This window comes from Larus michahellis, chromosome 1 (assembly GCF_964199755.1).
Source record: "Larus michahellis chromosome 1, bLarMic1.1, whole genome shotgun sequence".
NCBI classification, from domain to species: Eukaryota; Metazoa; Chordata; class Aves; order Charadriiformes; family Laridae; genus Larus; species Larus michahellis.
Genome location: NC_133896.1, coordinates 40671039 through 40698470, shown reverse-complemented (window position 1 = coordinate 40698470; position 27432 = coordinate 40671039). Strand labels below are relative to the sequence as shown.

At 44.2% G+C, this 27432-nt stretch overlaps 1 protein-coding gene across 1 annotated transcript in view; it reads right to left on the bottom strand.

Moving 5' to 3' along the window:
* The window catches only part of TRHDE (thyrotropin releasing hormone degrading enzyme), a 219852-nt gene extending 208041 nt beyond the window's left edge, over window positions 1-11811 (bottom strand). The window contains exons 1-2 of the mRNA XM_074573378.1: window positions 10837-11811; window positions 4775-5048 (exon numbers count right to left, since the gene is read on the bottom strand). Coding sequence (XP_074429479.1) covers window positions 4775-5048; window positions 10837-11660 — 1098 coding nt within the window. The 5' untranslated portion in view covers window positions 11661-11811. The remainder of the gene's footprint in view (window positions 1-4774; window positions 5049-10836) is intronic.
* Between the last annotated feature and the right edge of the window lie 15621 nt (window positions 11812-27432).

The following is a 27432-nucleotide window of genomic DNA, read 5'->3' as shown; positions in this document are numbered from 1 at the left end:
GCACAGATCCCAGGATTTTCACCAACCACAGCTGGCACAACTGCTAGAGCCATACAAAGATCAGCTAAGCCTGCTCCTAAGGGCATCCCTCCACCCTAAGGGCATCCCTCCACCCTCAGTACAGCATCGCCTCAGGCAGCACCCAGGTAGAACTCTACTGCTCCCTATACTGCAGCAGCATGGATAACTACACCACAGTCCTTTCCACAGGAATCAAGGCCCTGCCCAAAGATAGTTGCCATGATTTCCTGTAATCCTAGATAAATGTGAACAACATATGGTATATCTGTAATGCATATAAAAAGTCGGCTCTTCTTTTAAATTACCTGGTCTGGAAGGGATTCTGATCAGACCATATGGAAACTGAAGAGTTATGCTACTGATTCACATGCACTGAGCTATACTCATAGAAAAGTACTGCTTGTCTTAATTCCCCTTTCCAAACAAATTTTAGTGTATACAACACCTTCATGTCTGCAAGAATTACATAGGATATATCAAGACTACTATTTTGATTTAATACCTAAGGTTTCCAAAAGTTTCTATTTATAACTTGATTTGTATTTGAATCTCACACTTAAGTTAAAATTAATTCTGAGGTCAATGTAATTCTTTGAGAAAAACTGAACAGCTAGCACTTAACCACTTTTGAGGAACAAATCTGCTTTTAGTCTCACCATTTTTTCCTGTTCCTTGGGGAGTTTATCTGCCTTTGACCGTAGCATTTTAATAAGACTGGTCAGCTAGAAGAGAGGTGAAATTTCAATCATGAGCAAGCTGTCAAAATTTGAAAGGACAGCCCCCTCCCCCAAAAATGTTTTGTGAACCAAAACCAGGTTCATGAAAGGGACAAAACAAAAGCAAAAGTATATGCAAGCTGAAGTCTTTTAGGTGTCTACTATATGTCTACAAAATAAATACAATATATATTGCATTAATTGATGAAAGATTCCCCCATGCAAGAAATGGCCTATTAAGATGCTTCAATATGGAGGTTTGGTTAACTTTCCTGAACATTCATTTTTAAAGGCAAACTTACTTTTATCATACACTTACGTTCATTGCCACGGATACGGGAGCAACTAAATTTTAGTGAAAAAGTGGCTTTGGAGGAATCCAAGAAGTTTAAAATTGCAAGTGTCAGGATTCAGATAATTTCAAATTCACTCAGTAGTGTCCGTGAACTCCTGGCATTGCAATACAAAAGACTCAAAAAGATGGATTACCTCAGCAGTTCATCTGAACGAACACAGCTCTGAACTGAAGTGTTTGCCATGAGTTCATACCTTAAAAGATACCATTTCAACAAAACTGAACAACGTTTAAAGATGATCAGATCACAAATGGACTGAAAAATAGCAAGATATATTTAACCAATAACTCAGTATAAACTATTTTGGTATTCCTGGATGTTAACATACCTCTGTGATAGGCGCATTATAAAAAACAAGAGAGAGAATGCTAGACTAACTGAGCAATTTTATGGGATAAGATACTATCTCAATCTATGTAGGCTTTTGGTCTTGAAGTCTTTGCAAAGATTACCTACTAATTTGCAGAACTGTTAGCAAAGTTCTGTATAGTGGTACTGTCAAGCTGGTGGAGCATACATATGTATGTCCTACATGCACTGAAGCAACAGACTGAAGCATAACTATCAGGTTTCAGTAGCCACAAATTCCTAACAAATTAATACTTGGATTTTCTCTTCGGATTCCTATTAAACCTAAAGTCTTGAGAACAGTTTTGCCAAACACGAGAACAGCAGAATGTTATCAATTATTGTCTATAAGACATGAGTGTGCCTCTGTCTTCAGAGTATCAACACACTCAAGCAGCAAAATTCTGAGCTCTGAATAACACTACAAGAAAATGAGTTTAACAGGAAGTAGGTTGTATCTTTCGAATTGGTGGTCCTGAGGTCCATCCCCCACATTTCATGTATTTGCGTACACTGATGTTGGAAGATGAACTGCTTGCAGCTGTTTCTCAGATGAGTCTCACATTTCAAAGTGAGATAACAGGGGAGTATTACGTAGGGCAAACTTGCAAGCGTTACACTGTATTAGAGCACAAGCAACATGAGACCTACCTACTAGTGTAATACACCAAAAACTTCCATCTTATTAGAGTTAAAGAAGAACCTCAAGTAACAAGTGTTTTCTACAGCTGAAAAATACGAGGCCATTTTTAGCTTAAGACTAAATCCTTCAGCAGGTGGAGCACATTACAATGAAAATCATCAACTCCTACCTGGACAGAAGTCTATTTCAGTACTGGTTGATAAGGAGTAAGAAATGGCCTGACATCTCACCCTGTTCTACTAGGCCAGCAAATACTTCTCTTTATCCGGGAGTGTAGTGACAGGATGAGGGGTAACAGTTTTGAACTGAAAGAGGGTAGATTTACATTAGATATTAAGAAGATATTCTTTACTGTGAGGGTGGTGAGACACTGGAACAGGTTGCCCAGGGAAGTTGTGGATGCCCCATCCCTGGAAATGTTCAAGGCCAGGCTGGATGGGGCTTTGAGCAGCCTGGTCTAGTGGGAGGTGTCCCTGCCCATGGCAGGGGGGTTGGAACCAGATGATCGTTAAGGTCCCTTCCAACGGGAACCATTCTGTGAGTATTACAACAGCCAGAGGCAACCAATTGCTCGTCCCAAGAGCAATCCCTCTTGTTTAATCTGTCAGTAGCAACACTAAGAATCAGGCATCCACTTCTCCCTGCTTACTTCTTTGCTTTGGCACTTGTAAGATCCTTTTCTAAATTAACTCAGTTCACTGAACTGACAGAGAAACAACCTAGCACCCCCCCCAAAAAAAAAAAAAAACACCAACCAAAAACAACCCCACAAACCCAAAGGCTTTCAGCCATCACAGGTAACCACTAGGACTCACAAGCATGGCCTCAGCAGTCCCCATATCCTTACACTCATCAGTTACAGCACCTCAGAGATCCACTTCCCAGCCATGCTTTCTCCTCGCCTTTCGTGGGGCCAGAGGGTAGTGTCATAGTCTGCTGGCCATGGTATGAAAGGGCTGTAAAGGAGTGAAAGGCCCTCAGTGTCCTACCCAGCTGTTCCAGTTGTGGCTCCTGTAAAGATGAAAAGAGAGCGTGCAGGGAGGATTTGGATGGCAGTAGGTTGGAGACGGACGCGCAAGCGGCAGCGTTGGAGTCATCTGATGGAACAGCTCAGTGCTAGGGGGGGGATCGGTCTCTTCTCACAATGAACAGGCGACAGGAGAAGAGGAAATGACCTCAAGTTGCGCCAGGGGAGATTTAGGATGGATATCAGGACAAATTTCTTCACAGAAAGCGTTGTTGAGCGTTGGAACAGGCTGCCCAGGGAAGTGGTGGAGTCGCCATCCCTGGAGGGATTTAAAAGATGGGCAGACGTGGTGCTGAGGGACATGGGTTAGTCGTGGGTTTTGCCAGTGTTAGGTTGATGGTTGGACTCGATGATCTGAAAGGTCCCTTCCAACCAAGACAAATCTATGATTCTATGAAAACCGAGACTTACTTCCTGATCACTTCAGTACGGCCTAAATGAGGGATGGTAACAAAGAGGACTGTCCTGGGTCCACCCTCCTTCATCTTCAGCACAGACTTGAATTTGTATTAGGGCTCTCACAAAAAGCTGGATCAGAGATCTGATTTGGTTGAAAACTTACCACACTTTCATTTATTTTTCCAGGTCAGCTTTCAGCCAGATCATACGGCGGTACAAATCTGAAGACTGGCACGAGGAAGGGCAAAAATACCTTTGGCTCAGAGAAGGTGGGATCAGCTCCCTCCACAGCACTTCAATGTTTAGGCTAGCTAAAAGTGGTTATGGAGCAGTTTCCTGACCTGATCAGCTGCATAAGGGAAGCCTGCAGTCCCTCCTCATGCCCGCAGGCTACAGCACAAAGTCATACAGCATTTGCAGAAGCATAAGGTAAACACCCCCTTTGCTCAGACACACAGCTTAAATTGACACCTAGCATTCTGCTTCCAGAACTAGCTCTGTTTTGTTATCCACAGTAACTAAGAAGGAAGGGTTTCTCTGTATGTTCACCTCAAAAATCTAGATGACAGCACTGTGAAATATTCTATTAAACTGACAGCATTTTTCATCTATGTTTTGGCTTGTTACACAGTTCTGAGCTTGATATTTGTAAACAAAAACAAAACTGACATAAATAAAGGATTTTCTCTCTTTTTTTCATGGCCTAACTCCTGGAACCATGCCATGTTTGGAAACAACAGCTCCAGAAAGTTAGTGCTTCCATCAACCTGGACCTCCATCGGAAGTTGATAGATTGTAAAGTCCTAAAACAGAAATTACTTTATAAGCCTCCTAAGCTAGCACACAGCACACCAAAGGACATGTTAGTACCGAAGGAAGGAGACTGGAAAACCTGCCAGTATTACTGCTTTCTTTTAATAAATAGTTCCACGGACACTGGTATTGAAAAGGCTACAGGAAAAACAAGAGAAAACTTCCCAAGAAAGTCAAGGTGAAGTTAAACGGCATATTTAAAAGCATAATATTTCATCAGACAACCACATCTACTAAGCTAAGCAATTACAAAAAGCATCAGACAAACCATAAAAGTTAGACAAACCTTCAGAAAAGGTCCCAACAATACACACTACCATTAAATAAACTGGCAAATTTTAGGAATGCTAATCAAGAAAGTACTTTAAGTACTTGATGTTATGATCCCTTACAAAAAGCGAGTGTTTTCAAAATAACGAAATGTATTTGATACAACATTAGAAATACTTACAACTACTCCACTCTTGGTGACAGTTTCCCGGTATGTAAAATTGCACACTGCCCAAGCTAGGTAATACGTGGACATGAGAGGGGTCTGTGAAAAGTGATCTGTAACCCATCCATCTTCCTCAAAAACAGAAGTTTCAACTGGCATGTTGGACAAAGATAAGTAAGTTGCTTGATGCCTGATGCTGATTTTGAAAGTGGCCTTGTAGATGGGCTCGTCAAAGCAAGGAAAGGCTTTTCTGGCATGAGTAGGAGAAAACTGCGTAACACCAAGAAACCTAGAAAAGAAGGAAACAAAAAAAACAAAGCGATTACTAAGTGTGCACAGTACTTGATTCATGGATGTACCAAATAAGACATTGCTTGACTTCTGTGGTCTAAGGGGCGGGATGGATGGGGGATGACACCAAACTGTACAAGATATACAGTGTTTGAACACTGCTTTATCACTTTCTTAGTCCCTGTACTGCAATGCAATTGATATAAAGTAATGGTCTACAAATTTCCTAGAAATTTTCAGACACCACACTGGCCTTAAATAAATAATCCCTTGTCTTTCAGCCTTAAATAATCCCTCGTCTTTTATCAAATTTCAGGTTCTAGCAGTTTTGTTCATCAATACATGAAAAAAAGGTAGCCATTATTGGTTATACGATGTAAAAAAAAAGCACAGTCCTTATTCAAACCAGGATTTAACAGCCCTCAGGGAGTTCACTCTGCCCTGAGACACAAACAGGGCACTTTGCCTTTCTTTGGGCATGAGAACTTACAGCGGCCACAGAACGTGCTCAAGAGGGTCACTGTTTTCCATTGCTGATTACTTCTGTACCACTTGCATGTAGGTCTGAGACATGCTACTATACAGCACTGCTGTGACAGTACAAATCCAAAACACCATTCTGTGAGCTTATACAAATATAAGCAAATGATTAAACAAGCAGAGAGTAGTTCACCGTTCTTCTACACGTGCTTTTCTTTTCTGGTTATTTTATAGAGAACAAATCGATGCTCTCGGTTAATGGGTCAAATTATGACAAGATCTGTGAAGGAGGAAAAGACATTTATTATGCCACTGTAGAGAATGGGAAGGCTTTAGTTTGACAATAAAATCTGTAACTGGTTTTTCGGAACTAAAGAGATTTTAATCCAGATAAAGAACAGGAACTTTTCTGGGTAGAGACTTATTGGAGGAAACCCACGTGCAATGATCCCTTTGCAGAAACAAGAAGCCACACCTAAAAGGTTGAATTATGGGGTTTGTTAAGAATAATTTCTGGAGGCACAGAAGATGAGAAAATGACAGCTACGTAACAGTAAAGGTACCACATATGTAGGCTTTTTGAGTGCTACTGATTCGCGCCTCGCTTTCCAAGGTTCCATCAGTGGAAACAACCACGCAATTTTAGATACCAGGTAAACATTTATCAGAATTTTAGAGGCTGACTAATCATCTGTTATTCCTCTGAGGGAAGAGGATGGGTGGATAGATTTGATTTAATGAAAATGGTGGCACCTATTATTAATCAGGCTATAAGCATTACTCTGCAATATGATACTCTCTAATGCGAAGGGAGAATAAAATAGGTAGCTCATAAGGAAAATAAAATATCTAATTAACTTTTTCCAAAACTTCTTGGGTTTTATACATATTTTGGAGCCATTATTTTATAAAAAGAAAAACAATGAAGAAATAGACTTCTTGAAATGTTACACTTTATTTTGCTATAGTGCATCCATGCCTGATAGAACTAGATATATGTTTTACAGTGAAATTATCACCTCTTTCAAATAAGGCAAATTTTTTAAAAATTTGAAAATTTTTTTCACGTCTAAAACCATTAACATTGGTCTTTTCTCTAAAATAAAAAGTCTTATTTGGCTAGTAATTGTTGAAGGAATTCATCATATCACATTTTCATTGTCTCATTATAAAACACGGATTATTAAAATCATAATTCTGCATAAGGTTGCCAAATATAAGGTAAAAAGTTGGTGCCAGGTATTCAGTGTTAATCCAGCAAAATTCCATATTATCATTGAATTTACACTAGTGCAACAGAGCCAAATCAACCAATTAAGTGAAGCAAAGCAACTTAATTTATATGCAAAGTATTTCAAGTGGACCTGATTCTGCATTCTAGGCACACTCTAAACTACTACAGACATAACAGAAGCTTCAAGTAAGCATGGAAAACTGTACTGGCCTGTTATTAATAAAGCAAGAATGATGAACTTTTCTCTGCAATTAACAATTTTAACGAGCTCAGACACACATGTAAATGCATACTTAGGGAACACTGTATGTATTCTGACACTCTCTAAATAAGGAAGCTTTCCCCACACCACCACTTCTCAGAGATCCTATCAGTAGTCTTTTAATAATTGTTATGTGTTAGGCCATTGAAAGAATCCCTTCGCCAGGATAATAAAACCTGGTAAACTCTGCATCTTCTGTATTCTCACAGATAGACAGATATATCCACATACATACAACTGGAAAAACACTGGGAGGTCAATATTTCATACTAAAAATACATCAACTACCAATAACAGTGATATTTATAACGTGCATTACTATCAAACATTGATTTGCTTATTGTGCCATAAAGCAAGACCAACAAAGCAGTTAAAAAAACTGCTTCCCAAAGACTAAACCCTTACACATGCTTAAAGGAAAAAAAAAAAAACCCACAACAAACATTGTCTGTCTATTTGTTAGGAGGAAAAAACAAACAAAAGTTCTATAGCATGCCAAAAGTGAAGAACAGGCTGAGTATTTCATCCATCTCTACACACCTCTCTGGGCACTGACATTTTTATCTCCAATTCCCCAAAATATCACCATAAAAAGTTGTACTTCTGGGAATGACAGCCTTGCAGCCTGTCTTCTCAGCGTACCCACGGCAGTAATTTGCAGGTGTTTTAATTCCACCTCATCTATTAAAGGAAGACATGTGTTTCCTCAACAACCTACCTATTTTGACATCCTAGTTGTTATAAGATGTAAGAATATGTCTGTTTGTTTTGTCTGCACAATGTAAGAAAATTTTTTTTCCTTTTCATTTATGCCAGTTTGATGTTCATTTAAATTGTGCACGCGTATTCTTATGGTAGTCTCCAGTAGCTCTGTATTAAATGTTTGTTGATTACTGCCAGTAAATTCTGGCACATAATGCAAAGTAAATTTGTAGCATGTCACTTCCATTTTACATTTCAATTAAAGTAGCAAAGATTTCAGTAAAAAAATAAATACTTTTATGCAGATATCAACATTTCGGGCTGATTTATGACTTTCACCTGTGAAGACCACAGAAAATGAACTAACTTTATGAAAAAAAAAAGTACAAAGTGAAGGCTTTACTATGTTTATGAAGCCTCACAGCCAGAGTTATTCACTCTTCATATACAACAAAAGTGAAAAATGATGGTTTAGACCCGTTTATAGCAACCGCTACTCCAACGATGTTGCTGTATTTTAATTGAATATAAAGATGTCAAAAAGCTAAAGTCCTGCTGGAACATCAAGGTCTCTCAGAGCATGAGAGAAGCCTGTCTATCTATCATAGTAGAAGCTGTCCATGTTTAAGGAGTACAAATGGCGATAAGTATTACATTAAAAAAGAGTTATTAATCAAAATGCAAACTGCTACACTGCAAGAGCACGCTCTGAACAAAGAAGTTCCCTGTTTTAGAATGTGCATTATTTACTTCAAACTATAGTGAGTTGTTAAGCCTGTGACAGTTGAAAAGGAAGAACAAGACTTCTATTAAACACCTGAAACTCTAACCACACACTGATTACAGTTTTAAAAACAACATTTCACTGAAAGAAATATAAATGAGCTGTGGTAAAGAAAAAAATGACACTTATTTTAATATAACAATGCTACCTAACACAAGGTAAGGATCTCACCCAATATGACTATATTCAAGTGTATTAAAAAAAAAAACAAAAAACAACTTGTATCTGAAAAGTTACACAAAGAGTACTGGGAAACACATTTTACCATCGCCTTTCGCTCCATGTCTTAAGCTAGCTTAATGATTCAAAAAGTTAATAGGCCTTTTGTTGCTGTTGTTTTTTAAATCATAACTGGGGCATCGGTACTGATGTGTAATACAGTAACTCTGGAGAAATGTCACTGCAACACCTATTTGACAGTTCAATTATTCCTATACAAAGTCTAAATACACAAGAGTAACTGCTTAAATAATTTCTTGCATTTGTAAAGTGCATTATACCCCCTGCTGTCAGCAGTATTTTGTCTTAAGATTTGCCCGCTTCCATACAGGTCTGCAAGTACTCTCGATTACCCCAGTCATTCACTCCTTAGTGATAAAAGGCAATTTACCTGCATCTTTTACTACAACCATGCTTTTCCAAATTTCCCTTTTATTCCACTGCGATGACAAATCGCACAAACTTAACTTCAATCCTGCTTACAGTTCTAACATCGGGCAGTTTAAAATTGGCAGTAACTGTCAGTAATCAACAGTAACGAAAATACATTTTAATACAAGCATTTTTGATTTGATTGAGTTGGTGAGTGCTCTTTTTCTGTCTGACTTTTTTGTCCAGTTCTTTCAACTATGAACTCTTGGCGTCACAGTACAAAACAGCAAGATTCAGAAAGTGAGAACCTGTCACTGCATGGATGTTTAAAGTAAGCACAAGTTGCCCAGGGAAGTTGTGGATGCCCCATCCCTGGAGGTGTTCAAGGCCAGGCTGGATGGGGCTTTGAGCAGCCTGGTCTAGTGGGAGGTGTCCCTGCCTAGACGGTCTTTAAGATCATTTCAAACCTAAACCATTCTATGATTCTCTGACAGCTTACAAAGAAACTAATTCTAAAATTATTAAACCATGCCAGAACTATCAAGAGACGTACCCCATCTTTTGTATTACAAAGCCTGATTGTGGTTAGAAAACTACTTTAAAAAAAAAAAAAAAGAAAAAAGAAAAGCCTCTGTAACTGCCTGGACGGGGGCCTCCATGGTGACCCTGCCTATCTTAACAAGGGCCTCGACAGGGACCCAAGGGCTACAAAAGCAAGAGTAAATACGGATCAAAATCGAACCTTGTTCTGCGTGAAAACAGTGAGCACTGACCAGCTGTCACTGGGTGTAAACCTATTCCACTCCTGTGAAATCACACCCCACCGCCTTTTTGCTTCAAATAACGAAATAAAAGCACAACAGCAGAGAAGTTCCGCTCCCCTACGGGCTGCTATTTACGACCTGGGAAGGCTGTGTCACACGAGGACACCGGGTGGCTGGACACGGCGGGAGTGTTTATTCAACAGACCGGGATTGCCTCGAGATGCACACAGCGGGCGGGGTGTTTTATTCCTGTCCCCCTTGGAAGTTCACCCGTAACCACCGTCCATTCCCAAAAGCCGCCCAGGGGCACCTCCTCCTGACGGGCGCCCACAGCCTTCCCCCCTCCCGGCCCGCTCCGGCGGAGCGCTCCGCTCACCTGCCGGCGGCCCCGCCTGACCCCGGCCCGGCCCGGCCCCGGCCCCAAGCCGCCCCGCAGCCCTGCCTCGCCGAGACCGCTCCGCCCGCCCTCGGCGGCGCCCGGCCTGCCCCCGCTCCCCCCGACACACCCCCTCAGCCCCGGCCGTTGAGGCGGAGCGGAGAAGGGCGAGCGGCCCCCCCAGAGAGCTGTCGCAGCTCCGCCTCCTCATCCCGCAGGAGCGACCGGACGGCGGAGGGGACCCCCGGCGAGGCAGCCGGCGGCTGGAGGCGAGGCCCGGCCTGCGCTCATCCACCGGCCGGGCGTCCCGCCGCCGTGCCGGCCGCTCCCTACCCAGCACCCCCACCACCACCCCCGACCCTCCGCGGCAGCCGGCCGGGCCCCGCGCCCGTCAGCGCGCCGCGGAACGGCTGGTGCCGGCCGGCGCGGAGCCCCGCGGCCTCACCCGCCTGGCGGCGCCGCGGCCCACCGGGTCCTAGCGCCGCCCCGTCCGCCCGAAGTTCGGCGCCGGCTGCCGCGGGGAAGCGAGGGTGGGGTGGGGACCGGCAACTTCGGTCCCGAGTGGAGTTGAGGCGGCGCGGCCGCTCCGCTACCTTCTCTCGCCGTGCAGGACGTAGGAGCTGCGGAAGAAGCCCAGCAGCTCGTTCTCGATGAGGGCGTTGTAGATGATCTTGAGGTTGTAACTCCGCTGCACCTCCAGGCTGCGGCTGAGGACGACGACGAAGACCTGGGTCTGGGGGTAGAGGAAGGAGCGGGCCACCCGCACGCCGCCCGCCAGCTTGTCCTCGGCCACGCGGACCGCCTCGATGTGCATGCGGTGGGCGTGCAGCACGATGTAGCGGCTGGCGTTACGCACCTCCAGCTCCACGTTCACCTCCCCGCTGAAGGTGAAGTTCTCCATGAAGGCGCTCAGCATCAGGTTGTAGTGCAGCGGCCGCAGGTGCCGCGGAAGCCGCGGACGGGCCCAGGGTGGCGGCTCCCGCCGCCTCTGCCACTCCTCCTCCTCCTCCTCCTCCTCCTCCTTTTCCTCCGCCGTCGCCTCCCCGCCCCGCGCCTCCTCCTCCGGCCGGCCGGGGGGCTGCCCCATGCTGGGCGGCTGCCGGGCCGCCCCCGAGAGGCTCCCGTTGCCGCCAGCCCGCGGCGGGCCGTCGGCGGCGGCGCCGCACTCCTCGAAGCGGACGCTGAGCATCACGGCGATCATGGTCACCGCCAGCAGCGCCAGGATAGAGACGGCGAAGCCCAGCACCAGGCGCTTGTGCACGGCGATGTGCCGCTCCGTGGTGCGGGGTCTCGGCCCCGCCGCCTCGGCCCAGGGGCCCGGCGGCAGCCCCCGGCTGCCGTTCCGTAGGGCGGCCTCCTCCTCGATCATCATGGGGGTGACGGGCGGGCGCTTCTCCCGCTTCTCCTCCAGGGCCATCACGGCAGCGCCGCCCCCGCCTCCCGCGGGGCCGCCGCCCCCCGAGGGGGCCCCGAAGGCATGGGAGGCTCCGAGGCAGGGGGGCCCTCGGCCCGGGGCGGGGAGGACGTGCCGCCTCTCACTTCCCGACGAGCCGCATCACCCTGGCCGCCAGCAGCCCCGCCGGGGAGCGGCCCCCGGGCGCGGGGGAACGGGACGGCACGGGACGGGACCGGGCAGGAGCCGCCGGCGGCGGGCGCTCCCCGCCGTCCGGCCCCGCGCAGGCAACTTGTGCGGCTTCCGCGGGGCACTTCAGCACATGCCGCCGAGCGCACCCCGGCGCCGAGGGGGAGGGCTCTGCCGCCCCGGCCCCCCCACTAGCGCCGCCGTCCGCAGGGAGCTCGCCTCCCCCCGCGCCCCGAGCCGCTGGGGCCGGGGTCGGGCTCCGCGCCCGGCCCCGGCAGCGCCCGGGCCATGCGCGCCCCGGCGCCGCCGCGCAGGTCGGGCCGCCCCCGCGGGGTTCGCCCGGCACCGGGGGCGGTGGCACCGGACAGCGGCGCCGGGCCCGTCCTTCTCCTCCTCCTGGCGGGGCTGGCTCCGGAGAGTCACTCCTAGCGGCTCCTCTCTTATTTTGTCTTTTCGGTCTCCTGCAGGTACAGAGCGCTCTCCCGGCTGGCTTGGGCAGAGGCGGCTATATATAGGCACCGGGGAGAGGCGAGGGAAGGGATGGGAAGGGGGGAGAGGCGGGCAAGCCCCGCCGCCCCTCGGCTTCGGCGGCTGCTCCGGCTGCCGGCGGTGACGGCGGCGCCCCGGGGGAGCGGGCGGGGGCGGGAGGCGGGGGCGACGCGGGGACGAGGGAGGCTTTTCTCTGGTGTGTCACAGGCGGCGGCTCCGGGGAGGTCGCTGAGGCGGCGGCGGGAGCCCCTGTCGGGGGGGGCGGAGGGCGAGAGCCGGGCTGCGGAGGGGACGGGGCGACCGCACAGCCTCCGAGCCGCGGGACTTCCCGGGATTACAGGCGTACGAGCGCGCTCTCCACATAAATATTGAACGCCGGTGCCGTGGCGTGTTTATATAGACTTAATAAAGAGCCGCCGACTGCGCGTTTGGACGACAATAGCGCTGTCACACTAACGTGGGGATGGAGCCGAAAAAAAAAAAAAAGGATAAATACTCCTACCTAAATCGATAGGATTAATATGCCGAGAAAAAAATCACTCTCTAAGTGTTGGCTGGGACTTTCAGAAATCCCCCTGCCGTTACTGGGCGGCCTCCTCACTCCTGCTCCCCCTCCTGCCCGTACGAGACCCCGCTTCCCAGTTGGAGGGGTTTAAGGATGTGTTAAGTGCTGCCTGGGGTAACGCACCAACACCTGGCTTGAGTAGCTCTAGGAGTGAACTCCGCTCTGGGAAACTGAACTACTGAACCTGAGCCTGCTTCAGCCACCTGCCCTCACACCTGTGCACGTGAGGACTGCAGAAACACAGAATTAATATACACAGCGGGGATCTAGATCAGTGTCTGAAAGCATCCCTGTTCCCCTTACTGTGCTTGCATACTTCAAAAACTATCTCTCTTCATTTTCTTTTTTTGAAGCTCTGTAGCTCCGATCTTGTAAGCAGTTACAGACGCGTTTATCCACGGCATTCAGTACTGTAGAATCCACAGGAATATATGCTGTATGTCAAGTTAAATACATACATAACAATTTGCGGAATGAGGGCCTTACTTTCCATAGTGAAAAGAAAAAAAAACAAAGCCCTATACTACTTTCATAAGCAAAGCAAATCCGCAGAGTTTCGTGAAATGTGATAGCCATTTTACTTCCCGAAGGAATGCCTGATCTCTGTTTTCCTTGAATCTACTATGTCTTCTAGAAATGTTATCTGACTTTGCATGCTGTTGCTGAATACGAATGATCATTTTACTGACACTCAAACCACTTTAAGTATAAGGAATTTACCAGTTTCCTTATATATTCCTATATAAGGATTATATATAGGTCTGGTCTCCCTGGCAGGAATTGAGCCTTCATTTTTATCTTGCAGCACAGTCTAACGAAGGCTTGTAATCTTAACTATTTTTAATCAGAAGTATGGTGATACACTTGCTAATTTTGTTTATATGTCCTAGGAGAAGTAAGATTTTGCTCCGGTAACTATCATTCCCACATATTTACTGCAGTGTTATGTGGCTGCCCACCTGCTATAACAGGCCAAAGAACAGAAACATTTTATTATCTGCAAATAGCCTTCATTATTTGTTGACTGAAGTTTGAGGCAGAAAGGTAGAAAACTATTGCTGTGTGATTTGGAAAAAAAAGAAACAAACTGACACTGCAAAATAACATCCAGAGCTACAGGTTTAAAATGTCAGTTTCTCTATGTTTCATTAAACCCTTTAAAAGTGGGCACAAAAGAGGTGCCTGAGTGCTTTTAAGATTTTGTGGGCAGGCTGTCAGTATCCGGCATTAGTAAAATAGGCAGTGTTTCCCTCTATCGCTTTCTGCAGTGGGTTTTAAGTTATGTTTGTTCCCATCAGCAGTGTAGGGAGGTATTCGGGCGATGATGTGCTTCAAGAATAGAAGTAGCCTGGAATATGGTGGAATGGTTTGAGCGTCATTTATAAAATGTGATCTATAAAATGTGATGAAAAATATTTTAATCACATTTTTCATTACATACAATTGAATAGTTACAAGTTTCACAGGCTGAGGTTTTTTGAAGCCTTCTGAGGAAAGCGGTGGGTGCCAGGCAGTTGGGCTAAGCAGCTCTGCCACTTTTAAAAAGGGATGTACAGCTGCGTGTGGCAGCACGGGAGCATCATTCTGGCCTTCTTGCTATACAAATAACAAATGCATAACTCGCCGGGCTGAGATCTTCCACAACCAGCTGAGGGAGTCAGTCACACAACTCAGCTTTGACAGTATTAGTCTATAAATTGAAGGGTCGGTATCAGAGAGGGTATGTAAAAGATTTAAGGTGCATGCTAGTAAGAAGCCATGAGGCTAATTCCTTTTAAGCCAAGTTGAAATAGCACAGTCAAAATACTGGAGCGAGGCATGAGTGACGGGAGCTAAGGCTGTTTATATTCACCTCCAACTTTGGTCCCATTACTCAAACAAGGCTTTGAGAGGTTTGCAGCCCCCCCTCCACCCCTCCTTGGGCTTCTTGTCAGGCTGGAGACTTATGACAAGAAGGTGCTGCTAGGTACAGTGTTCAATAGCTCATGTGCCTCGACTCATCTATCATTCTAAAACTGCACATTACTAGATTAACCTTCTCTTCATGTTAGTAATGATGGGTTTCTAAAATGTAGCTTGACCAGATACAGGTCAAGGGAAGTATTAACTTACTAATTTGTTCTCAAATGCTACTCTGCGAGTAGTTCTATGTACCGATTGTTATATATAGCCATTTTGATGAGAAATTACAAAGGCATGGGCTCCCAAGAAACAATTTATGTACATCTGGGAAAAATTCCTGTTTTTTTCATTTGTCCACGGTTATAAACGTCCACGTGGATTAGACGGGTATTGCCTCTGAAGCTTGCGACTCTTTTGGTCTTTCTGCAAAGGCTGTTGGAAAATACATCAGATCATGGATCATTTTTTCAGCAAAATCCTGATGATGACTCCCAGTTGTTTAGAACTTCCCCTAGGCCATCAACATCTTGTATGCAATCACATTTTATGAGTTTATAGGATAGGGTTTCAGTTACTCATACAAAATAAAAGAGCATGTTTCACCTTAACTGAATTGCTACGGAGATGGCCCTCTCTAGGCAAGTATCAGAAGAAACATGGATAAACTTCAGACAGCACAGTTCCCAATTCTATATCAGCTTATACACATATATATATGTGGCCAGCAAAGAGCTGATGAGAGACCCTCATAAAGCTGTGGTTTATGTTACGTTAAGATTGCCCGCAAACATCTCTCAGTATCCACACTGGTGCTTTACAGTCTTGGAAGAAAAGCTCTATAAGTGAGAAACCTTGTATATCACGCAGCCGGGTACAGTTCACCCAAACAAGGGATCAGCGCGTTAGAGCTTTCGGAGGCTGCCTAACTTTTCCTGCTTTTAACCCGAGTGATCCGTCCTTCATTCATCTGGGTCTATCAAAGGTTTACAGACAGACTTTATCATACTGACCCCACTCACACACACACAAAAAAAACCCAACATGGTGCAGGGCTCAGAAAATATCCATCTATGCGAAGCCCAGAAACAACTGGAATTTATACAGGGAAGAATTAGAGGGAAAAAAGACCTAGCCAGCCCACATCTGTCAGTGCTCCACTGACCCTTTCAGCCTCAGTCAGGCATTTCTGTGGTCATAGTTGGATTCTCCATGCATACTTCAAAGTCAAGGGTACCCATAGCTGTTAATCCCTTCTGTTTGAGTGCTAAAATGGACTACACTTCATAGCCTACTGACATGTTGGTCAAAACACATCAATAAGGTGACGTCCTGAAGTATTATGAACTATTCACTTCCCACAGACCCAGCTTCCGTGTAGCTGTTACTTGCTGCTGTCTTTGAGACCAAATGGTGGAAGACTGGGGAATGACTGTTTCCAGGCCACGACAGGTTGCCAGAGAAGCCAAGAGAAAATTAGCAACCTATCATCTGTTGGCTTTGCAAGTTATGATCAATTCCCCAGAGAAGTGCCACTGCCTAACAGGGGACCGTTGTGTCCTCCTGAGGCTGGCAAGTAGGCCAAAGGGAGCAGATTGGGGCAGTGGTCCTACCTGTAGTGGGTTTTGGATTTTGTGGTTTTGGTTTTTTCCAGAAGACATTTTCAGTAACATGTCAGGTTTAACATATGGCACTGGGGAATACACCTTCTGTTTAGGTTAAAAATTGCTGCTAAGAAAAATGCTAAGGGAAACACTTTCTAATTAAAAGCCAAAACAGCCAAAACACTGGATTGTAAAACAAGCTGACACACAATGATTTGTGCTGGCTTAACCGTACCAAGGAAAGCCTGGAGAAGAGAAGGCTCCGGAGAGACCTTATTAGCAGCCTTCCAGTACCTGAAGGGGGCCTACAGGAAGGATGGGGAGGGACTCTTTATCAGGGAGTGTTACGATAGGACATGGGGTAATGGCTTCAAACTGGAAGAGGGGAGATTTAGATTGGATATCAGGAAGAAATTCTTTACTGTGTGGGTGGTGAGACACTGGAACAGGTTGCCCAGGGAAGCTGTGGATGCCCCATCCCTGGAAGTGCTCAAGGCCAGGCTGGATGGGGCTTTGAGCAGCCTGGTCTAGTGGGAGGTGTCCCTGCCCATGGCAGGGGGGTTGGAACTAGATGATCTTTAAGGTCCCTTCCAACCCGAACCATTCTGTGATTCTGTGAAAAGAACTTTTCTTCCATCATTCTCCTCTGCTCCTTCACACTCACGCCACCTGTACAAATTGCCTTCTTTCTTACTTGAGCCCAGTAGCACTAAGCAATATTTATATTTAGTTTATAAGTAGAGATGGCCAGATGACTAGAGGCAGCTTCATCTTGGACAAGCGTTATTTTTCCTTTTATAAAGGAACAGGCATAAGAGGAAGGGGCATGGTGCTGGACCAGGCAGTGTGTAAAGTCCTATCTAATGAGAAGCTGAAAGTTTACCATAGGATAGACGGTCTCCCTAGTAATCTGCATCATCTTCTCCTCCTCCCTCCTTTCTCTCTCATCATCACCTCTTTTTGCTCACCTCTCGTGTTGAAAGGAACATCTGAGGAGGCATCAACATGGAGTGTTGCCTATGTATCACCTGGCCCCAGTGACCACCCACTGCTTCCCCTTCACCCTGAGCTTTGAAATCATACCATCGTCGTCCTTTGCTGTGGAATTTTCTTCCTTTTTCTTTCAATCCTTCTACAACTATTCAGTACTACCATACAAAATCATAACACTTTTTTTACTCAAAAGCCAACTTTTTTGGGATAATTTTTTTAGGATAAAAATATCTACTTTCATATGAGAATTAAATATTTTAAATTTCCAAATTAGGTGGCTGAGATGCATTATTTTCCCCAGATGTTCTGTTTTCATATTTATTCACATCTACTCAGCAACTAGTTTTTCTTTTTTTTTTCCATTCGGTTCTTTTTCCTCATTTCAGCAGCAATTTAGAAGGAAAACGAGTGTCCTCATTCTCCACTATCAGTTTTAGTTAAAGTATATTTCAGTTTCTTTACAAAGGTGGGTTTTTTTTCCCCTCGGTGTTTTTAAACACAGCTTCTTGAAGGTGTTTTTTTTTTCAAGCATGAGCCATTTCGATTCCACAAGTTCAATAATGCCATGTTGTTAGTAGTGGGGTGCAGAGCACAGATATAATACCGTTTCTTTCTTTCACTGAATAATTACACTTAAAACTGGCTAATAGGAATCAATTAGTGGTAAGAAGTTAGTCTCAGGGGGAGAACAAGAATTTGTAGAAACTCCAGATTGCGTTAGGAACCAACATTTCCACACCTAGATCGTGTCTTATCTGCTAGTTCAGCACCGAAAAATACAAGGGGCACAATAGTGGGCAAGGCAAGGGTTTATTTCCATTAAAACTTATTTTAAAACACTTTTTTTAAAAAAATCAGCGGACAGTCTTTTTGTCCATTTAACTGTACAGTACATGTTCAGGCTTCTGGTAGTGGCTGTCAATGCAGAGAGAGCTTAGGGTGTTTTGTGGAGCAGCATAAACATCCCGCGCTTTTTTGTTTCTTTCAATATCCCATTTCTCATTTTACAAGGAAAGAATACGGATGTTCCCTTGTGGGTCTCCTGATTTAGCTTAGCTAGACAGTCCCTCCTTATGCAGGAGCATTTGTTGTGCTTAACCATGACCTGCCTTGGGCCCCTTTTTCTGTCCAGTAGACACTATGAGAGTATGTGACTGTCAGCCCCCCGTCACCAGTTGTATCCTCCTGTGGACTCCCCGAGTTATTGTAAGGATATGCACACGGATTTTCACCTTCCTAATCAAATCACCTTCAGAATCAGTGACTTGCCAGATGTCCTGGGTGAGTATGAAATAGACAATTTTTAAAAGGAATGTGCCCAAAATTTTACAGCTGAGGGAAATACAGCTTGCAACAATCCTTCAAGAAGAATGATCTGCAAAGCCAATAACAAGCTTCTACAACCCGAATCACTGTGAAATTCCTCAGTCTAAGTTCTGATTGAGCCCAAACTGTCACTGAAGGAGGACTGGAAAGAAGCAGGTCAGCATGTGTTTACGGTTGCCGTGTTTTTATAATTGATTCCAAGAAAGCACGTACTTTGGTACATGCTGAAATGTAGCTTTCTTCTGGCTAGCCTTTAAAATGGAGCAAGTGCCGAAAGGCAGTCCCAAAAAGGGAAGCTAAACTACAAGAGGGGTGAGGAGTTCAGCTGAATGGGCAGAAGTGCTCGTCTTGGCCAAATTTTGCCTGGGTTTGCTTTTACTGGGATCCTGAGGAACAGATGCTTTTATTTCCTCACGCAATGAATATTGTGAACCAGTCGAATGAGGTCTTTGAATGTAGACTACCAGTTATTGATTTTCTTCTTTTTTTTTTTTTTAAAGTAACTGCTTGCAGTGATAAAACTATTCTGAATGCATCAGCAGCACTTAAACTTTAACCAATGCTTAAAATACATGAAGATATCCTCCCTAGTCATTCTAGATTCCAGTCTTTCAGGCTACACATGGGTTACGTTTGATTTCCAGGGTGGCTGCAAAGTTGCAGTTTCATTAAGCATCAAAGTACATTACCAATACATCTGATCATTTGGTGGATCCCAGAGCACACTACCAGGTATTCTGTAATACTGCGCACATCACAGAAAAATATTTTAGAATCCCTTTAAAGATATTTATTTATTTTCTTAATGCATTGGTACTATTTTAAGTTTGTCTCTGCAAGTAAACTCCTGCCCCCTATCGCCCTTCATAGCACTGATCCCATAAGCACACATTTCGGAGGAAATAAAGATATTATAGCTAGTCTGGTTATAAAGCTCTAGAAATTACTCTGAGGCAATTTATTTAATTATGTTGTAAGCTTCAGGTCAGCAGTCTACAGAACAGTCACAGCTGCTACTTTCTTGTTAGAAAAGCGTTAATCTGACCACTCACTTGTAACTTGGATCTCAAAAGGAGTTTCATGATTAAGATGTTTTTGGTGAGAATTCATTATCAAAGTGGCAAGATTTAACCCCTGTTGGTATAAAATTCTTGATCACAGAACCATATCATTTCAAATAATTTGTTTATGAAATAAGACCAGAGCACTCAACAGCAAAGGCATAAAAATTAAGCAAGCAAAACATTCCAGTAGAAAACCCATTCACATCGCAGACGATAAATAATTCCTCGTGTCGTATCTCTTACCAACATGACTAATAACTGAAAAGAAGATTTCAGCTTTTAGTTCATTTGAATTCCTTTATTCCCTAGAGAAGAAAATTAATTAACTACATTTTGATCACAATTATCCTCCTTGAGATTCTGGAACGGTGATAAGTAGGTGACCTATGTCTCATTCGTTCTCTTTAAAACTTAACTTTTGACGTGGGATGGGGGCAGTGAACCATCTTTGCTGCTATATAGCTTTAAGGTTTTTCACAAAATAAAACTTAACTGACAATAAAGGAAGCGTGCTCCTAATTAAAATAATATTGATTCAGCATATGGCATTTTGCCTTTGGTTTTCACTTTTTATTAGCCAAGTTGTCACTTTTCTCTTTAGTGCCACCTTGTGGGTCAGCCAGTTATAAAAGCACACACATCTCCCGCTGTTCTAAAAATAGTCAGGATCTCGCATTCAGAGCATCATGGGGAAGGGAGGAGGTTGGGGTTTGGGAGTTTAGGGCGTCTTTTTTTAAGAAAAAAGCAATAACATACGAAGAAAATGTTTGCTATACATTTATAATAGCTATGCAAGAAGACAGAGCAATCTCTCTGGGATAGAAAGTAATGGGATCTACAGAAAAAAAAAAAAATCAATGCTCATTTACAGGATAATCATCAAACTTATCTTGGAAAATGTAAGTGGCAAGCTCCGACTTGTGTGATTTTTGCCACAAGAAAAATGCTCCTGTATCTTAGTGCCATTAGTTTTGCAATAGCTTTCCATGAGAAGTAAAGCTAGATAATTGTAAACTCCCCCTAATCCCACTTTCAGAAAAGATGAGCAATCAGATACAACATCATAGCATACTTGGTTGTGAAGTTCAGGGTGGATTTGCACACAGCAGCTTCAGATTCTGCTGATGATAAAGCCCAGACATTCAAAAACGTATACAAAAAATTAAAAGTGTCAGGGGACATACGTACTGCAAAGGACGTTCAGATCAAGACTTGGCTGGAGTGTGGTCACAGTTCCCTAATACAGCACTAATAACTCAGCTGTCCCCTAACCTTACAGAACTGAACAAATGCATCCTCATACATTATTGGGAGGAACTGTGGACAGTTGAATTATGTTCCCTTTGTCTTCTTGAAAGGAGCTGAGAGAATGTTTCCGACATTTCTAATTTTTAAAAAGCCCTTTTTTTTTTAACTTTGTTAACCCTTTTAGTTGCTTTTCTTAATGCAAACAACTTTGGAAGCTACGAGAAAGAAGTTTTCGTATGTTATAAGCCCCCAAACAAAACATTTTCTTCATTCTGCATGCACATTAAAAGCAACAAAACACTTTAAGCTTACAAATTCTGGTTTTTAGCTAGCCAGCTCCTTTGCATCCTCTCTCAATATATACAGACTTATAAAGGAAAATAAATCATCCCTGAAAATCTCTTAAACCAAATCAAGTAGTCCTGTATCAGGTAATCTTGCTGGTAAGGAAGGGAATCCTTTCAAATGGTAGCCCTTGGGTTTTACCAAAATTAGATTAAGTCCTTAAAACATATGATAAAACAAACAACAGAGAATATAAGACAGTGGAAAATGCAGTTTCCCATGATCAGATATGGCTATTATTTAGATGGAAAGAGACTAGGGAGCTGCACAGGAGCACATGCCAGAGCAGGCGCGTTCAGGGAGTTCAGAGAAATTTCCCAAGAATGAAAAAGCCCAGTAAACTCCCCTGCATACGCACCCTGCCAACAAGTACGTAAGTGTCCAGCAGTTTCTCTGAGGCTTGATTAAGTTCAAACACGGTAAGTTCAGCTCAAGCAAACAGAATAAAGTAGGAAGGATGGTCCAACAGAGAGCAAAATAGCCCAGACTGCAAAAAACTCAGCAACTGACTTCCCGGTACAGTCACAGCCTTCTTTCATAACCCCTGCATTCCTGTGCCCCTTTGCTAGCTTTATCCCTTCGGACAGTGGGAAAGCCTTTGAGGAAAAAGAGCTATTAATGCCTGTGTGGCGTTTGGATGCTACACCCCATGGAAATACTGAGATAGCAGCTGCTGGCACAGCCAGTCACGTTCCAAAATTTGCTGTAAGCTGAACAGCCACCCACTGCAAAACACTGCTGGGCAAATGCTTCTCTACTGAGAGGACAGGAGGGGGGAAAAGCAGTCGCAATAAGGTTGAGTGAAGAATGACACACAACAAGCGAGAGAGCTTTCACCCTGTGCTCGCATCTCAGCAGTTGCTCAGGATACAGCTATAGAGACAGCTGTCTCTGCATGACTCCACCATGCATCAGTTGTTCTCATCAGTCTTTCCCCACCCTTTCCCAGCCAAACCTTCTCATAGATCAGTTACCAGGTACTTCTACATATTTACCGGCACCAGAAGACGTGCACTAGCAATCTGCCTCTCTGAAAGTTGCACTCACTGGACGGAGCAGCGGCCATGTGCTTAAAAATGGACTTTGAATATTTGTTTGTTTGGGGTTTTTCTTACACTCTTGAAATCCTGAAATGCTGCAAAAGCATCAGATAAAGTTTAAGCGGGGAGAGCATGTGTAATGGCATAAAACAAAAACCCTAAAGAAAAAAGTAACAGGGTATCCAGGACTGCAACTATTGTTCGTACAGAATGTCCTTCTGTTATTTTTTTGTGAAATACTTAACAGAACAGGGTTCTGTTTTCTACGAGGGCTTTTTAGCCTCTGCTGCATCAGAAACACCATACATACACCACAAGCTCTGCTTCTGCCAGGCCTAGCCTCCTACCGAAGACATCAAGCGTGAGGTCCCCCAGCCTCAGCTGGTCAGGAGTCCCACCATCTCGCCAGCAGCTACACTCACCACGACCCATGTCTCAAGAATCAGCCGGTGATGGAGTCATTAGGAGCGTGACCACCTTGCCTGCCCCGCTCCTCAGACCGATCTTTACCCACATACCTCCTTTCATGAAGAAGCTGCTTAATTTGCTTTTGAAAAGTTATGTACGTAAATAATTCCACACGTCCAGGGTTTTACTCCTATTTGAAATGCAAGTTTTCCAGAGCGCTGGAAATTCCAATTTTAACACTATATGCATATGCAGACGGCAAACTTAATTTTCTTAGACTGCAGGATAGAGAAGACTAACAGTGTCACCCTGCTTCAGTAAACACCAGAGCCTTGCCTTTGCAGTATTTTTAGTTACGCTGCATGGTAAGTATCTGTATCTCTATATAGCATGGCATCACCTGGAAGAGCTGTGGTCCAGCTGGGATGAAGGGGTTTAGCTGTGTTAAACACCATGCTGCTCAGACTGCTCCAACACGTTTTTCAGCAAGATCACCCATGTGAGACCAAGTGCCACACAGGTGCCATAAGAGGTAGCCTCAGGGTCTCCGCACACACCAAGCTGTGCTGCACAGCTGAATCCCACCAAGGCAGCAGAAGCCTGTTGCATGTGCCTACAATGAAGTCAAGCATCCCCATCCCATGCCAACCATAAGAGAGACAGTCCCCACAGATAACAAACAGCTCAAAGTCACACCCTGTAGATGGAAGGGGTTGCAAACTCAGCTACGAGCCTCTACCCTAATTTCAGAGCCTCTAGCCCAGCCCATCCAGGTGGGACAGGGATGGACAGAGGTGCTCTTTCCTGCCAGGTCTAGAACAAGCAATAGCAGGTCATCCTTCCCTATCTCTCCCTCTTCCTTTGCAGATTCCTACCTTCCTGCTTGGCAGTTTTCCTCTCCACATTGCTTTTTTCCACCACTCCTGTCAGCCTGTATCTCTGAAGCCTCTCCAGGGCAGCCTGCAGCCTCACCACCTGCTGCCCCATGATGCCCAGGCAGCCGTCTCTTACAGCAGCTGGTTCAAATCTGCAGCTTGATCTCAGCTAGGGGAGGCAATTAAGCCATTCATTAACCCTCCCTGAGCTGTGGGCAGGCAGAATGCATTCACCCCATCTCAGTAACTGAGGTCAGTAGTAGCATATGTAGGTTATCATCCTGCCTATGGACCAGCACTAAGGAGCCCAGGTGCCAATGGGCTTTACAGACACATCTTTATCAACAGCAGAAGGAAGGTTAAATCTGGGTGAGATTTTAGAAGGAGCGTGCTCTTTTTATGAATATCCTTTTGTCCTCCCCAAAGCTGATGCTTTTTGCTTCAACCACTTCATCCTACTTTAACTCCCCTGTCAATCCCCAGACATCTCACCTCAGTTTTAGTCTCCGTTCCTCAGGCTCCTCATCGCAGCATCAATCTCCTGGAACACCTCGGTGCTGAAAATCACGACGTGACATTTACAAATAAGATTTTTATATGAGATTTCCAATAAGGTCTCAGATCTCACCGTGAGGACCTAACAGTCTTTGTACAGCTAAAATATAGCAAATTTTTTTTTTCTGTAGTTTTGATTCTCAAATGCATCACAGCAGAGGACAGTTTAAATATAGGCAGAAAACACTGCTTGGTTGTTAAGCCTCTCAGAATTAACTTTCTCAAAAAACATTTTTAAGGCTGACAAATCATGTGCAAGGTCTTTTCCCAAAGGAGAATTTTTCTTGGATTCATTTAGTAGTTGAAGGTTGTGTCATATGTCACTGGAAAGGTAATTTTTCCTAGTTTATGAAAAATGCCTTGAATTTGACTTTGCTGTCACAGGGGAATAATGATATCTATACAGGTAATAAACTGGCACACAGAGATTGTTGTTGGTAGCTTTGCCAGAAGTATACAATTTTATAGAGGATGATAGGAAGTAACAGGGTGAATTAGTATCAAATATGCAATTTATTTATATAGTGTCTACCTGACTCAGGTTTCCAGCATTTTTAATATTCTTTTAAGTATTAATAGTTAAAGCATAACAAACGGAAGATCATTTTAGAGGAGCTAATGTACAGCTCTGTAAACTCAGCAAGCGATGGCTATTAATGTTCTCTTTTGTCTTCCAGACAGAAAATCAAAGCTATTTAAATTAAAGGATGCGTATAAAATCAATGTATGTTGATAAGGTGTGCACATTAACGATAATGTTTGCAAACATTCTTTGTAACTTGCATATATAATCTTCTCTTTCTGGATAGATGGCCACATTAGCTGGCATCATCAAGAGCTCCTTAAATTAATTTTTTCCTTTGTTTTCCTTAAATTATTAATTTTTAAGCCTGTATAGTGGAAGTCTAGAGTAGGCTGTAGCAGTGCAGGTGCTACAGTGGCACAACCGTGTGTACATTCAGACAGGTGGGATATACCTATACAGCCTGTTTGGTCCAGGCTGAGGGTGGTAGCCAAGGAAGCCTCCTGGTTCCTGGTGCTGAGCCCAAATCTGGACATAGGCAGGCTCAGTTGCCAGCCTCTGTCTCCCACCTGAGACCCCCACCTGTCCAGGGGCCGCTATTCCCCACGGTGTCTCAGGGAGGTCGGTTGCAACCGCAACCACCAGGTTGGTCACCAAGCGGTTGGAGCACAGGGTGGCAAGCCAGTCTCCCGCAGCTTTGCTGGAAGCACCCATTCATGTGCTGCACAAGCCCCATGGCAAAAGCACCGGAGATCTCGTTTCCCAAGCTGGTTTGAGTCCAGGTGAGGGGAGCCAAGCATAGATTGCTGGCTAGGTGGAAAACAGGCAGCAAGAGCACAAACATAGGCTGAGACTATGACCAAATGTGCAAAGGAGGCTTAGCTTTAGCTTAGGGAGTGATTATCAAAATCCTATATGTGATGCACTGAACATGCAGCTTTGGCTCATGACAGCTGCAGTAGAGATTTAGCAATCTAAAAAAAAAAGTAAGAATAAACTATTTTGCATTTGGTTTTGTTTTTATTATCTATCTATTCAGCATGTCCACGCTTGCACCCATATTGTCTAATTAAAACCAGCTAGAGAATTGTCCACGTAACTGCTATTCATTTCACATGGAGTGGTCTAGCTAAACCTTGTAGCTGGCTCTGTAACCCTCAGCCTTAGTATTCATCATATTTAGCTGTGGTCTATCCAAGTGGAAAATTCACCGCACACCAACTTGCAACCAGTTCAGAGGCCAGAGACTTTCAATGCAGAATATTTGTCCTTAGGCTCCCTGCTATCAAAAATATCCTGGAAGGCATGAAAATAGAGTGAGATGGCCTTTTGCCCACTGGTAAGTCATTGAATCAGAAGGAATCTTAGATATCTTGGGAAACCACCCTGACAGAATCAAAACAGAGGCATCGTTGCTCAAGAAAAGGAGCTTTGTTGGCTGCGGGCAATGGCACTGCAGGATGTAATTCCTGGGGGCGCACACAGAAAGGTGCAGGGACTGCGGTAGCTCCCCAGAGCAGGAACATCTCAGCAGGTTTTGTGGAGGGTCCTAGGCAAAACAATGAGAAGCTAAACCCTTCAGATTATAACCTTATTTACATTAAGAACTTGTTTTTTCAGCTTCTGGATGGGCTCAAGCCCGTTTTTCTCCAAAGGAAATGTTCCCAATTAAAAACTGTCAGAATGGATCTCCCAAAAAGCTTTTTCCGTATGAATAATTCCACCTTAAGAAAACCATGAAAGATCTATTTATCTGTGGTCATACGTTGGCAACTGTTACTGGAAATATCTGAAATATGATATATATTTTTCAGTGAGATGTGCAGGAGCAAAGAACTGTGTTCCAATGTCGTCACTAAAGCTTAACGGTTTTATTTCTGGGATAACCAAGAATACTCTGTTTTCTCCCAAACTTGAGCCCAGATACACCAGCAAAATACCGGATCTGACTTTAAAAGGTGCCACTTTAAAAGAGACCGTTTGACAGGAAAGTTGAATCAGCCTTTCTCTCCCTGGCAAGGCGCCTAATGAAGTACAGAAAAAAGGGATACACCTGTTTAGGAGCCAGCTGAGCCAAAAGGCTTTTTACAGAAATAGAAGGGGATGCTCAGTAAGAATGAGAACCTGAATCATTATTGTCAGGAGCTTGACTGGGTGCCAGGAACAGGGGCAAAATGGGAAAGTCACAGCCGCATAATCAATGCCACATCTAAGGCATACCACAGACTGCAGTTTATTTTACTGTTATCTTCATGTACTACCTCCCCAAACTGAGGATAAATATAATAATCATCATCTAAAAGAGTATTTTACCCAGTGCCAAATATTGAAAGCCATCTCTTGCAAATTACTTCTTGCTCAATAAAAATTAATTACGGGGATTATGTAAAAAAATATATTTTCAGGGAAAATATGCTCAAAACAATGAAAACGAAGCGTTCTTTTGGACAGATTCTGTTGACAATAATCCTGAACACCACAGTTTGCAGCTGATGTAAGACTTGTCACTTACACAGTAGCCACAATATTAAGTTGCAGATTCGTCCGTCACATGTAAATATGTATTCCTATGGCAGACGAAAGGTTCAAAATCAATTTTGAGCTTTGCCAGTGGCTCCAAAATGAGCAGTCATGCACAGAACTTCATACAATGACATTTATAGTGGGCACAGA